The sequence below is a fragment of the Cebus imitator genome, unplaced genomic scaffold (genome assembly GCF_001604975.1).
Source record: "Cebus imitator isolate Cc_AM_T3 unplaced genomic scaffold, Cebus_imitator-1.0 Scaffold798, whole genome shotgun sequence".
NCBI lineage: Eukaryota > Metazoa > Chordata > Mammalia > Primates > Cebidae > Cebus > Cebus imitator.
This window is the reverse complement of record NW_016108113.1, coordinates 301712-315191: the sequence shown is the minus strand read 5'-3', so window position 1 is coordinate 315191 and position 13480 is coordinate 301712. Positions and strand designations below refer to the sequence as shown.

General features: G+C 43.6%; 1 protein-coding gene across 1 annotated transcript; it reads left to right on the top strand.

The window, feature by feature from the left end:
- Positions 1–12015: 12015 nt before the first annotated feature.
- On the top strand, positions 12016–13050 carry LOC108297392 (putative coiled-coil-helix-coiled-coil-helix domain-containing protein CHCHD2P9, mitochondrial). Its single transcript, XM_017520051.1, has 2 exons — positions 12016–12101; positions 12723–13050. The coding sequence occupies exons 1-2, from the start codon at positions 12016–12018 to the stop codon at positions 13048–13050; spliced, it is 414 nt and encodes a 137-aa protein (XP_017375540.1).
- The last annotated feature ends 430 nt before the right edge of the window (positions 13051–13480 follow it).

The window sequence follows — 13480 nt, the reverse complement described above, 5'->3', positions numbered from 1 at the left end:
TAAAGCTTTTTTTTTTTTTTTTTTTTGCTAAAGAGCATTAGATAAGCTTTTTCCCTTAATAGCTTTTTTATTAAGATAAAATTCACTTAACATAAAATTAATTATAATAAAGTATAAAATTCAGTGGCCTTTACTATACCCACAGTGTTAGGCAACCAACCCTTCTATCTTGTTTCCAAACATTTTCACCACCCCAAAGAAAACCTTCTTACACATTAAGCAGTCATCCCTTATTCCCTGCACCTCCATCCTCAGTCCCTGGTAATCACCAAAGTTTGATTGTTTTAGAGCTATTTACAACAAACTAGAGGAAGAATTTCCAGCTGGGCATGGTGACTCACGCCTATAATCCCAGCACTTTGGGAGGCTGAGGTGGGTGGATCACCTGAGGTCAGGAGTTCGAAACCAGCCTAGCCAATATGATGAAACCCCATTTCTACTAAAAATATGAAATTAGCCGGGCATGGTGGCTCATGCCTGAAATCCCAGCTACTTGGGAGGTTAAGTCAGGAGAATCGCTTGAACCCAGGAGGCAGAGGTTGCAGTGAGCCGAGATCATGCCATTGCACTCCAGCCTGGGCAACAAGAGAGAAACTCCATCTCAAAAACAAAACAAAATAAACAAACAAAAAAATACAACAAACTAGAGGAAAAATTTCCTATGTCTTTTCCCTGGAAACAGTAGTAATGAACTGACACAACTGATAAGCGTGGAGATTTTTAGGCATCTGCTCAGGAATTCCAATATAGTCAGTCCTAAAAGCCATTTCTCCAGACCTCTCAACACACTGAGGAGTTCTGTCTACTCCTACTAGGGTGACTGAGATGTGGAAAGGAGAAGGCCCCTTTGAAATACTTCCTCTGATGGAAATCCAAGGCAAGGTGCACAGGAGTCAGGCTGGGTCAAAAGAGGGTTTGGAGGGAGATGCAATAGGTGTATTTGCTGGAACAAAGGTGTGTGCAGAGAGGAAGCAACCTTTGAAATATTGTCCTGGGAAAGTAGAAAGGAAGGAAAGAAGGAAGGAAGGAAAGAAGGAAGGAAGAGAAGGAGGGAGGGAGGGAAAAAGGGACGGCAGGCATTCAGTGTCCCTGAGATCAACTTTTGACAAAAGAAGGCAGAGCCAGTTGCTCATTTTTATGAGGGGAAGAAGGAGAAGATGGGGATAAATGTAGACAGTTGGTGGATTTGGAGATAAAGTGTTTCTTGATAGATGGCCGAAAAACCTTTCAGACTGCTTTTTCTCTGCAGTATAAGACATGATTCATTGCTGAGAGTGGGTGGTGGGTATGTGGGAGTGTGTGTAGTTCCTTAGAGGAAAGTGAAAAAGACAGGTAGCTGCAGAGAATGAGAGCAAGTTTTCTGGAGAAGCTGAGCGAGTTTGTAGGGCAGTGCTGAGGGCATGACTGAGGGGGATCACTATGAATGTGCCGGGATTCCAGTTCAGCTCATTGTGGAATTTTCTCAGTAGGCTCCTGGCCTCAGTGTGGTCATGGCAAAGCAGGATTGAGGCTCACTCATGGGTCAGATTTTGCCAGGAATAGAGAGAGGCAAGGGCTTGAAGGTTTTTACAAGAGAAATAAATTCAGACTTTCTCAAGAGTATGAGAATTTACAGAGAAAAGATTTTCATCACGGGTAAGAATGATAGCAAGTGTTCTTTCCCATTCTCACCTTTTTTACTGCTCCATTCCCTGCCCAGATCCATCACAAATATTTTTTCCTGCCAGGTAAATTTTAATGGCATTTATTTGTTGATTGATTGACTGAGATGGAGTTTCACTCTCGTTGCCCAGGCTGGAGTGCAATACCTCCACCTTGGCTCACTGCAGCCTCTGCCTCCCAGGTTCAAGAGATTCTCCTCCCTCATCCTCCCAGGCAGCTGAGATTACAGATGCCCACCACTAGGCTGGCTAATTTTTGTGTTTTAGTAAGGTTGGGGGTTTCACCATGTTGACCAAGCTGGTCTCAAACTCCTGACCTCAAGTGATCCACCCACCTTGACCACCCAAAGTGTTGTGATTACAGGCATGTAATCACATGAGGTTGGCACTCAGCCCAACCTTTGTTTTGTTTTTTGAGACAGAGTCTCACTTTGTCACCAGGCTGGAGAGCAGTGGCGCAATCTCGGCTCACTGCAACTTCTGCCTCCCAGGTTCAAGCGATTCTCCTGCCTCAGCCTCTGGAGTAGCTGAACTACATGTGCATGCCACCACGCCCAGCTAATTTTTGTATTTTTGGTAGAGACGGAGTTTCACCATGTTGGCCAGGATGGTCTCGATCTCTTGACCTCATGATCCACTCGTCTCAGCCTCCCAAAGTACTGATATTACAGGCCTACCCTTTAAAATGTACATATCAGCTGGGCACAGTGGCTCACGCCTATAATCCCTACAATTTGGGAAGCGGAGGTGGGTGGATAACCTGAGGTCAGGAGTTCGAGACCAGCCTGGCCAAAATGGTGAAACCCCATTTCTACTAAAAATACAAAAAATTAGCCGAGTGCGGTGGCACAAGCCTGTAGTCCCAGCTACTCAGGAGCCTCAGGCAGGACAATCGCTTGAACCCGGGAGTCAGAGTTGCAGTGAGCCAAGATCGAGCCACTGCACTCCAGCCTGGGTGACAGAGTGACACTCCACTCCCAAAAAAAGACTTATCATGAAAAGACAATGTATATATGAGCGAATACAATTTGATAACAAAAACATGACACATGCTCAGCCTCACTAGCAAAGAAATGAAAATGCATTTTCTAATATACAGCTAGCTTGCTTTTGTTCTTATAAAGGAGATGTGTTGTTTTTACCCATCCAGCCTCCCTTTTCCTCCTTTTATAGCTGAATCCCCCTCCCCAGCACATACACAGGAAGTACTTCCCAGGACAGTTCCCAAGGTTTCTCCATTCACGGGCCTTTTGTGCCTTCAGTAATTTCTCCAAAGCCCCTCTAGGTTCCAAGAGATATCTGACAATTCTGTTTATTAAGTAAGTCCAAAAAATTTAATAAGTACTTACCATTATTGTCCTAACAATTTATAAGCTGTTTGAAAAGAATGCATAATTTGGAATAAGGGATAATAATCATTTTATTTTAAAGCGGTCACAATTACTCATAGAACGTATACACCTGCTGGGCCCTGTACAGCCTCAGCTTCTGAAACCCAAGAAGCAGATTGGACACCACCACCCCCATTTCCTGATCTACACTGACTTCATGAGATATTTGCTATCACCACAGTTATCAAAACAAAAACAAAAACAAAACAACAGCTTCACAAAATAGAATATCATCAAGAGATGATGAAGCCTGATGTAATTTTGAAAGTGTAGGCTACCTTGAACTAGCCCATGTGCTATTCAACAGATATTAAATATTGTTGTGTTTCCCTTAAATATTTTCAACATATAACTCACAATGTCCCTGTGAATTTACTGTGGTGCTCAGCGTGCTGTGGTACACAGTTTGCAACTGTGGACATAGCGATGAGAATTCTGTTTCTAGTTTGGCAGTCACCACTGTGGCCTCCTGCTTCCCCACCCTTATTATCATGAAAAAGATGAATGCTGATATTGACAAAGGTCACAGAAAGGAAACAGTCTTAGTGCCCCAGTGACAGACGCAAAGATCATCAACATTATGGAGACGAGAAGTAACAACCAAGAGTTTCTAGGACTAGAAATAAGGGCTATGATGCAAGAAGAAAACATCCCTGAAAATAATAATAATAATAAAGGAAAAGAAGAAAGAGAAAGAAAGAAGGAAAGGAAGGAAGGAAGGAAGGAGGGAAGGAAGGAAGGAAGGAGGGAAGGAAGGAAGGAAGGAGGGAAGGAAGGAAGGAAGGAGGGAAGGAAGGAAGGAGGGAAGGAAGGAAGGAAGGAGGGAAGGAAGGAAGGAGGGAAGGAAGGAAGGAAGGAGGGAAAGAAAAAGGAAGGAAGGAAGAGAGGGAAACAAAGAAAGGAAAGAAATAGAGAAAGAAAGAAAGAAAGAAGAAAGAAGAAAAGAAAGAAAAGAAGAAAGGAAAGAAAGAAAGGGAAAGAAAACATCTCAGCCAAGCCCGGTAGCTCACACTTGTAATCCCAGCACTAGCACTTTGGGAGGCTGAGACAGTAGTATCATTTGAGGTCAGGAGTTTTGAGACCAGCCTGGCCAACATGGTGAAACTAAAAATACAAAAAACAAATAGCCGGGCATGGCAGTGAGTGCCTATAATCCCAGCTACTGGGGAGGCTGAGGTGGGAGAGTTGTTTGAACCAGGGAGGCAGGGGTTGCAGTGAGCTGAGGTTGCACCATTGTACTCCAGCCTGGATGACACAGTGAGACTCCTTCTCAAAAACAAAAAACAAAAACAAAAAGAAAACATCCCAACCCAGACTAGCCTTCCTGAGGCAGGAATGATACTGGACACAAAAAAAAGAAAGTCAAACTGGGTAAGGGTTATTCATCCCCCTGTGGGCCATCTCCAATTTCTTAAAGAGGAACTGAAGACTTTCACTAGAACATTGTGTCACCTTGAATATCCATGTACCCTGTTCTGATTTCCACACCAAGGTAAGCCAGTAGAATAAAAGAACATGGGTTTTAGGGATAAACAGAATAGGTTTCAAAACCAGTTCTCTTGTTGACAAGTTTTTGATCTTGGGCAAGTTGTTTGACCTCTCTTAACCAGTTGCTGCATTTCGTAAGATGGCCATATCACCACCTGTCTCCTTGACTATAGAATGTGGATTAAATACAGTAATATGTAAAATGTGCTATATGCCATAAGCCCTTGTTACATGGTGAATGTCCTGGTATTACTGTTATTTTTTTCCAAATTAGGCACAAAAATATCATTTTAAAACAAAGTTGGGTATTAAAAGAAAAGGAAAAGAATAATCACTAGTTTTCATGAGAATTATTAGGCTATTAATTTCCTAGTTAGTCATCATAGGGTAAAAAGCAATAATTGGGGTGAGATCAGAATTGGATAACTGCCCCCAGCTGGACCAGTGGCATTTAGGCTTAGTGTCCACGTCCTCTAAAAGCAAAGGAAATACAGCTTACTCCTCTGATGCAGGTGCCTAAATGCCTATGAGCGCATGAAGCCCTGGGATAGAAAAAAAGAGTTTCAAAAAAGAGATTAATCTTCCAAGCCCATCACTTTCATTGATCTCTTCCAAGACTTTGGGAGGAACACTGGCAATGCATTCACATGGTTATATGCTTTATACAATTTGCAGTGATCATATACTTTTGCTATAGTTTATTAAAACTCCTACATCTAATCCAGATAGAAATTTCCTACATCAGAGTTCTGTAGTTCAGTGAAGCTAGAGCAGGCACACGTGTTTTTGAGATCCAGCTGAAGGGAAGTTTTGTCGAAGACACATTTATTTGGTTTTACTGGTATACGTTTCTGTGGTTCATGATCACTTCCACATGTTAACACCAGTTGTCCTGGTGTAGGAGTAGCTTGGTGGCAGGCTCTGACTGTCCACTGGGCCCACCCAGCCAGCACTGCGACATGAAAGTGCAGGGCCAGAGGCTGCCTCACTGCAAATGTTCCTTATAGTGCCTGGCACCACAAGGTTACCAGCCTCGGAGGACACACAAGGTTTGAGACATACGGAGCCAGAGCTAGTCTGTGGAAAATTTCTCCCAAATTATCACATGTTTAAAATTTCAGGCCAGGTGCAGTGGTTCATGCCTGCAATCTCAACATTTTGGGAGGCCAAGGCAGGCAGATCATTTGAGCCTAGGAGTTTGAGACCAGCCTATGCAACAAGGTGAGGCCCTGTCTCTACAAAAATACAAGAGCTAGCCAGGTCTTGGGCTACCTGCCTGTAGCCCCAGCTACTCAGGAGGCTGAGAGGATTGCTTGAGCCCGGGAGGTCGAGGCAGCAGTGAGCTATAATCACGCTCCTGCACTCCAGCCTGAAGAAGGGAGAGAGAGAGAGACCCTATCTCAAAAAAAAAAAAAAAATTAAGTGGAAGATTCAGTTCTCATAATGTCTAGACTAATTGGAAATTCTCTCTTGTTAAGAACATACTTGATAATGGCATATATTTGATAACTGAAACATATTTATTTGCTTTTCTATGTATGTATGTATGTATGTATGTATTTCTGAGACAGGGTTTTACTCTGTGGCCTAGGCTGGAGTGCAGTGGCATGATCTCAGCTCACTGCTCCCTCAGCCTGCTGGGCCCAAGCAATTATCCCACCTCAGCCTCCTGAGTAGCTGGGACCACAGGCGTAAACCACCGCACCCATCTAGGTTTTATATTCTTTTCATTGAGATAGGCATTCACTATGGTGCTCAGATTGGTCTCAAACTCCTGGGGTCAAGCTTTACTTCTAGGCTCAGCTACCCCCTGCCTTGGCCTCCTAAAGTACTAGGATTACAGACACGAGCTACTGTGTCCAGCTGTTGGCTTTTCTTTTCTTAATGGTTATCATGTGAAATAGAAGTTATCAGAATTTCTTCTGTTGCAGAGCACAAACCTTTAGCAATACTACAAACAAAAAATATATCTCTGTGAGTTGAATATTTTATCCCAATTATCAATAATTAGTAATAAATTTCTGTCAAGCATACTACAAGGTTGAATTTCATTTCTATTTTCTTCAGGGAAAATGATTTTTTTTTTTTTTTTTGAGACAGAGTCTTGCTCTGTCGCCAGGCGCCAGGCTGAAATGCAGTGGCCTGATCTCGGCTCACGGCAACCTCTGTCTCCTGGGTTCATGCAATTGTCCTGCCTCAGCCTCCCGAGTAGCTGGGACTACAGACCTGCGCCACCACGCCCAGATAATTTTTATATTTTAGCAGAGACAGTGTTTCACTATGTTGGCCAGGATGGTCTCAATATCTTGACCTCATAATCCGCCCACCTCGGCCTCCCAAAGTGCTGGGATTACAGGCGTGAGCCACCAGGTCCGGCCGGAAAATGACTTCTTAAAGTCAACACGCTAAGAGAAAAATCAGAGTATGGTGCCAAAATATGTAAGTAAGAACCTTGTAGAGGTGAATCAAGCAGTTAGTAAATAATAAATATCATGGTGTTTCTGGATTCTGTGATGTTTGTAGTATTTGTCATATTTTTAAATTATAATATGTTGAGTTTTTTTCTAACTCTAAATAAATGTTTCCTCTCTCTCTCTGTGTGTGTGTGTGTGTGTGTGTGTGTGTGTGTGTGTGTGTGTGTGTGTGTCTGAGACAGAGTCTTGCTCTGTCACCCAGGCTGCAGTGCGGTGATGCAATGTCAGCTCACTGCAACCTCTGCCGCCTGGGTTCAAGCGATTCTCTTGCCTCAGCCTCCTGAGTAGCTGGGACTACAGGCGCCCACCACCATGGCTGGCTAATGTTTGTATTTTTTAGTACAGACAGGGTTTCATCATATTGGCCAGGCTGTTCTCAAACTCCTGCCCTGTGATCCACCCCCCTCAGCCTCCCAAAGTGTTGGGATTACAGGCGTGAGCCACCACGCACGGCCAAATGTTTACTTTTATAATGGCTTTTATATACTTATCTTAGTCCATTTTCACACTGCAATAAATAACTACCTGAGACTGGGTAATTTATAAAGGAAAGAGGTTTGATTGACTCACAGTTCCACATGGCTGGCAAAACCTCGGGAAACTTACAGTCATGGTGAAAGGTGAAGGGGAAGTGAGGCCATCTTATATGGTGGCAGGAGAAAGAGCAAGGTGGGAACTGCCGAACATTTTTAAACCATCAGACCTGGTGAGAACTCACGTGGGGGAAACTGCCTCCATGATCCAATCATCTCCCAGAAAGTCCCTCCCCCGACACAAGGGGTTTACAAGTCGAGATGAGATCTAGGTGGGGACCCAAAGTCAAACCATACCCATGCTTTTTCTTTTTTCTTTTCTTTTTTAATTGATGTATTAATAATTGTACATTTTTATGGCGCACATAGTGTTGTAGATGTAATGTTAAGTGATTAGATCTCAAACATGTATTATTTTTTATGTTGAGAACATTCAATATTCTCCTAACCATTTGACACTATATATTATTACTAATTACAGCCATCCTACAGTGAACTAAAACACTGGAACTTATTTCTCCTATCTAGCTGTAACTTTGTATCTTTTAAAAAAAATCTCTCATCATCCCCCTTCCTCTTACTCTTCCCAGTCTCGGGTATCTTCAATACTACTTTTTACTTCTATAAAATCAACTTTTTGCATTAGTTTTATTAAAGAAGTTCTATAAAATTGTGTAACCATAGGCCCTGTAAAACCTGGACCCATCCATAATATCAGGCATCCCTTTGGAAGAATATTTTCGCTGCGATGTCCTCTAGAAGGGTAAGTAAGGTTATGTTTAATACTTTAATCTCTGGCAACATTTCCTTCCAAAACAATGTGCAAACAGGTTATACAATCACTTTCTGAAGAAGTCACCACCCATGGCACAACCAGCGAAGCAGACGCAGGCAAAGTCCGCCGTGAACCTAGGAGCAGGTGCTATGTCCAGATGGGTGGGCCCCTGCCCTGAGGGCCCAGCGATCCACAGCTAACATCATTTTCTTTACTTCCCTTAAACTAAGGGTCCTGAACGTTACATTAAGGACTTTTTTTAAAAAAAGGGAACCAAGTCCACGTCTCTGAAATATGTTCTTTACATGAAAACAAAGAACCACAGTTACCCACCAGCAGCTATTATTCAGCTATAGGTAAGTAGATAAGTAGGTAGGTATATAAGTAGATAGATAGATAGATAGATAGATGATAGATAAATAGATAGATAGATAGATAGATAGATAGATAGATAAAGTAAGTAGACAGAGAGAGATAGATAATACTAGAGAGAACATGGGCAGATGTTAAGTGTCCTCCTTTTATATGTAATTCGATTTCCCAAACAGATTCCACAGCTCTTCTGATTCATGCTGTGTGTCCAGAATACTCTGTCCAGCATGAGCTGACTCTAGGGACTGCAGACATGCACTTCCATGCTCTGCTCTGGAAACACAAACAACTGCTATTAGCCTTTGATTGCTTCATTAAGTGATGAAAAGCTTGCAAGACTGAGTTGTGGTGGTAGAAGTTCTTTCACTCAAATCACACAACAAGCAATAACTTTTGAAGAAAGAATGTGAAAAGCTTCATGACAGAGGGTGGGTGGGGGAAAATGAGGGGCAATGGGGATGACATTGGCAGAGTAGCAAGGGACAGTGAGAGAGCAGCATGGCCAAGTTGGGGCAAGCTCAGCAAGAAGCTGCCAAAATGCCTGGGGAGGGTGGCCGCCATTAGCCTCCCTCACAGGCCTGGGTCTGGATGCACCCGCATCTGAATTTTCTGTGGTCCCCAGAAGGAGCAGCTCAACCCTGTATCATCATCCAGAGGATTTCCCAAGGCTGAGGCGGGGCAGTGCAGCGGGAACCTGTGTCAACGCTCTATGATCCAGGAGCTTTAATTGTCTAAAGCACCCTCTATGCGGCCCTAGAATCGGTTGATCTTTCTGCACTTGAGTGCATTTGGGGCCTTCTCCTTAGAGAGCCACCAAGGAAAACTCAGAAAAGGTGACAAGAGGCCGGGCGCGGCCTCATGCCTATAATCCCAGCACTTTGGGAGGCTGAGGCAAGCAGGTCACCTGAGGCCAGAAGTTCAAGACCAGCCTGGCCAACGTGTTGAAACTCCGTCTCTACTAAAAATACAAAAACTAGTCAGGCGTGGTGGTGCATGCCTGTAATCTCAGCTACTCGGGAGACTGAGGCACGAGAATCACTTGAATCTGGGAAGCGAAGTTTGCAATGAACTGAGATTGCACCAGGCCACTGAACTACAGCCTGTGTGACACAGAGAGACTCTGTCTCAAAAAAAAAAAACAAAAACAAAAAAAACTAAAAAAGGAAAAGGAAAAGAAAAGGTGACACGGGCCTGCTTATAAATCTGACCCTACCAAGTGTGGAGGAGAAGAGGGAAGTGGGAAGGAGGTGCTGTTTGTCTGAGCAGGGCATAGAGGAGGATGGAGAACATGAGAGAAAAAAGAAATGAAAGGCACTGAATGTACCAGCCTTCTCATAACCCCCACTGAAGCCAACCTTAGGATGAAGATGATGTGTAACCTTCCAGGGTGTTCTCTGTACTAATACTAGAGAGAAAAATTCTGACTTCATTTTAATTTTTTATAAATTCATTCAGCGTTAGTGCAATTCTTCTATGTTAACATCTTACATCCGGTCTCCTAGAGTTGAGAAAAAGAAGAAAAGGCACGAGGCCATAGCCTTCCCTAGGTTGGTTCTGGTCCTGCCTTGATCCCTAGAACACCCCTGGAGAAACCTACAGAGAAAGATAGGAAACTGTCACTAAGCCCATCCTCTCTCAATTTCAGATCAACTTCTGGAACCAATAGTTTGTTGCATGATCATATGAAATTTGACTTAGGGATAAAATAAATGAGTACAGAAAGTAGCTTTTAAACTTTTTGTTTTTTTTAAGTATTCTATGACCTTGGCAATTTTAGCCCGATTCCATTCTGGCAAAAGAAAACTTACTGTGTGAGAAAGAGGTTTTTTCAAGACAAAAACAGCATCCTGATGTTTGGGTTAGTCACCCAATTGCTGATATTTGTATAATTAACTCACTCAATTTGCCACTGAAAAACTACTTTTGTTTGCCTGCTGCCATGATGCTGGGCTAAGTCTCTTGTTGAAATATCATAATCTTCTAGGTGCAATACAGAGAGTGGCTTCTCTGTTTGGTCCTTCAGCATCATAGTGGCCACTGTAGAGGGCTGGCATCTATCCCTCCTCAGGTACGTAGTGTAAGATCATCATGGCATTTCCTTTCCCCTCCACTGACTCATTCAAAAATGGGCAAGCCTCGCCCGTTTGAGCTGGTGGAAATGCAGAGCCTTACTCAGGGCTTCTGGTCAAGAACCAATCCCTCCCTCTCCTGGTGACAGTGAACACAGCTGCTTTTGGCAGCTGGCATTAAGTCAAGGCCTCATCAAGATCTAGTTGCCACACTCAAATTAAAATTCAAGAGTTATTTAATAATAAAAGGCACTCAAGGACATGGGCAGGATACAGTGAAAGCACACAGGACAAAGCAGAACCCTAGGACATGGAGCAGGAGAACCATCATTGCATCTGTGCCCAAAAGCACAATGAGCAGGGTTACCCGAACCCAGGAGAAGGTAGTCTAGAGAGGCCACCGGAGAGGAGCTTTGAACTCAGGCTATGAAAAGTGGTCAGCCTGACCTGACTATGCAGGAAGGAAGCTGGATGAATAAGTGCCCCAGCTTTATTCTCTTCTTTCTGTTCAAGTTCCTGCAGGTGATCCCCATTAGCTGAAACCAAACAGAAGCCAGAGTGTAAGCAATCTTACTCATGTAAACCACACAAGTCACAAAGCAGAGAGAGAAGGCCAGAGAGGGGTCTGAAGGAGTAACTGAAAGTGTGAAGACACCAGCCTCTTAAGACTGCAGGAGGAGCCACCCGAGTGTGACACTGACACTGCAGAAGTCAGAGCAGAGTACCTGGGTACGTAGAGACAAGGAACCCTAAAGTCTGCCCTATCTTGGATTTTTTGCTACCTAAATAAGACAAGTCTTTCATGTCAATTATTCAGGTCAGTTTAACTCAGAAAATCTTTAACCTACAATGGCAATTATCTTATTGCTTTTCAAACAGCAAGTAGTGGTAACTCATTAGTGGGCCGTGAAATTATTCCAATAAGTTAAAACCAGCACTTTTTTAAAAGGGGAAGGAAAAAGAACACAAACAGTATAACAGAATATATGAGAATACATCCTACAATAAAAGAATATAAGTATCTCTTCCTGAAACTTTTGTTTTGGTTTTGTGTATGTGGATATACAAAAGTTACAGTTCTCTTTATAGTAATGAAATATTTTTCTGAATTTTATTTTTTAATCTCTGATATATATTAAAGTTGTGCCACTTCCTATGCAAACAAATGCCCCACTCCTAATTTCTGAAGATACGTTAAGAACGACTTGAGCAATCTTTGCACATCCAGACGTGGAGCTGCAGTGCACCTAGGATGCCTCATGGAAGCCAGAGCTGTACCTCTCATGTGGCCACTGGGGCCAGCCAAATACCTCACATGAGAACCGCACCCAGGGCCGGGTGCAGTGGCTCATGCCTGTAATCCCAGCACTTTGGGAGGCCAAGGCGGGTGGACCACCTGAGGTCAGGAGTTTGAGACCAGCCTGGCCAACATGGTGAAACCCTTTCTCTACTAAAATTATAAAAACTAGCTGGGTGTGGTGGCATGCGCCTATAATCCCAGCTACTCAAGAGGCTGAGGCAGGAGAATCACTTGAACTCAGGAGGCCGTGGTTGCAGTGAGCTGAGATCTCACCATTCCACTCCACTCCAGCCTGGGTGACAGACTGAGACTGGGTCTTGAAAAGAAAAGAAAAGAAAAGAACTGCAAGACCAAGCACGGTGGCTCAAGCCTGTAATCCCAGCACTTTGGGAGGCCGAGGCGGGCGGATCATCTGAACTCAGGAGTTCAAGCCCAGCCTGGTCAACATGGTGAAACACCATCTCTACTAAAAATACAAAAATTAGCTGAGCATGGTGGCGGGAGCCTATAATCCCAGTTACTCAGTAGGCTGAGACAGGAGAATATCTTGAACCCGGCAGGCGCAGGTTGCAGTGAGCCCAGATCATGCCGCTGCACTCCAGCCTGGGGAACAAGAGCGAAGCTCCGTCTCAAAAAAAGAAAAAAAGGACTGCAGCCAGGCCAGCACTAGCAGCTCAGCCACCAGCAGCGGCTTCCCCCTTTGCATTTGGCTCTCCTGCTGCTGTGCCCTGGCAGTCAAGTCTGATGACCCAGATGGCAACCATTGCAGCTGAGAGCATGGGGCACACACTAGATCATGCCATCACTGGGGGCTTCAGTGGAGGAAGTAATGCTGAGCCCGCAAGACCTGACATCACTTACCAGGAGCCCCAGGGAACCCAGATGCCACAGCAGCAGCAGCCTTGCTTCTATGGGATAAAACCACTTTTGGAGTGTGCCCAGAAGCAAGGTGACAAAAGCTCTGTGAAGGTTTCAGTGAGGTGCTGAAACAGTGTAGACTTGCAAACTGATTAGCCCAGTCGAAAAGTTCAAATTGGAGAAATGGAAAATCAGTCCTCATAACCATGTTAATTTAGTATAAAAATAAATTTGATAGAGAAAAGATAAAGAGTAACCATCAGTTAAACCTCTCCAGTGTCATTCATAGCTTTCATCTTTTAGAACTGAAATGGAAGAGCGGGAGAGGGTGTTCTTACTGTATAGAATTTCATTAATGTTGTAGAATTTAGGGCTGCACCAATGTTTGTGTGGCCTCCTTAAACTAGCTGTTATGATTTTATTCTGTTAAACTAGCTGTTATTACTTTGTTTGGGAGTAAATTAGAGCAAAGTGATTGTCTTCCCCCCCACCAAAAAAAAATGACTTGAGTTCTAAGCCTTATGCCAATAGTAATTGATTTCTTTTATCCTGATTCTAA

What these genes read in the sequence shown, in the direction of transcription:
- LOC108297392 (XM_017520051.1), top strand. Translation starts at nt 12,016, where the DNA reads ATGCCTCATGGAAGCCAGAGCTGTACCTCTCATGTGGCCACTGGGGCC. An exon ending in AGAACCGCACCCAGGGCCGG is followed by an intron (nt 12,102 to 12,722) that starts GTGCAGTGGCTC and finishes GACTGCAGCCAG; the next exon opens with GCCAGCACTAGCAGCTCAGC.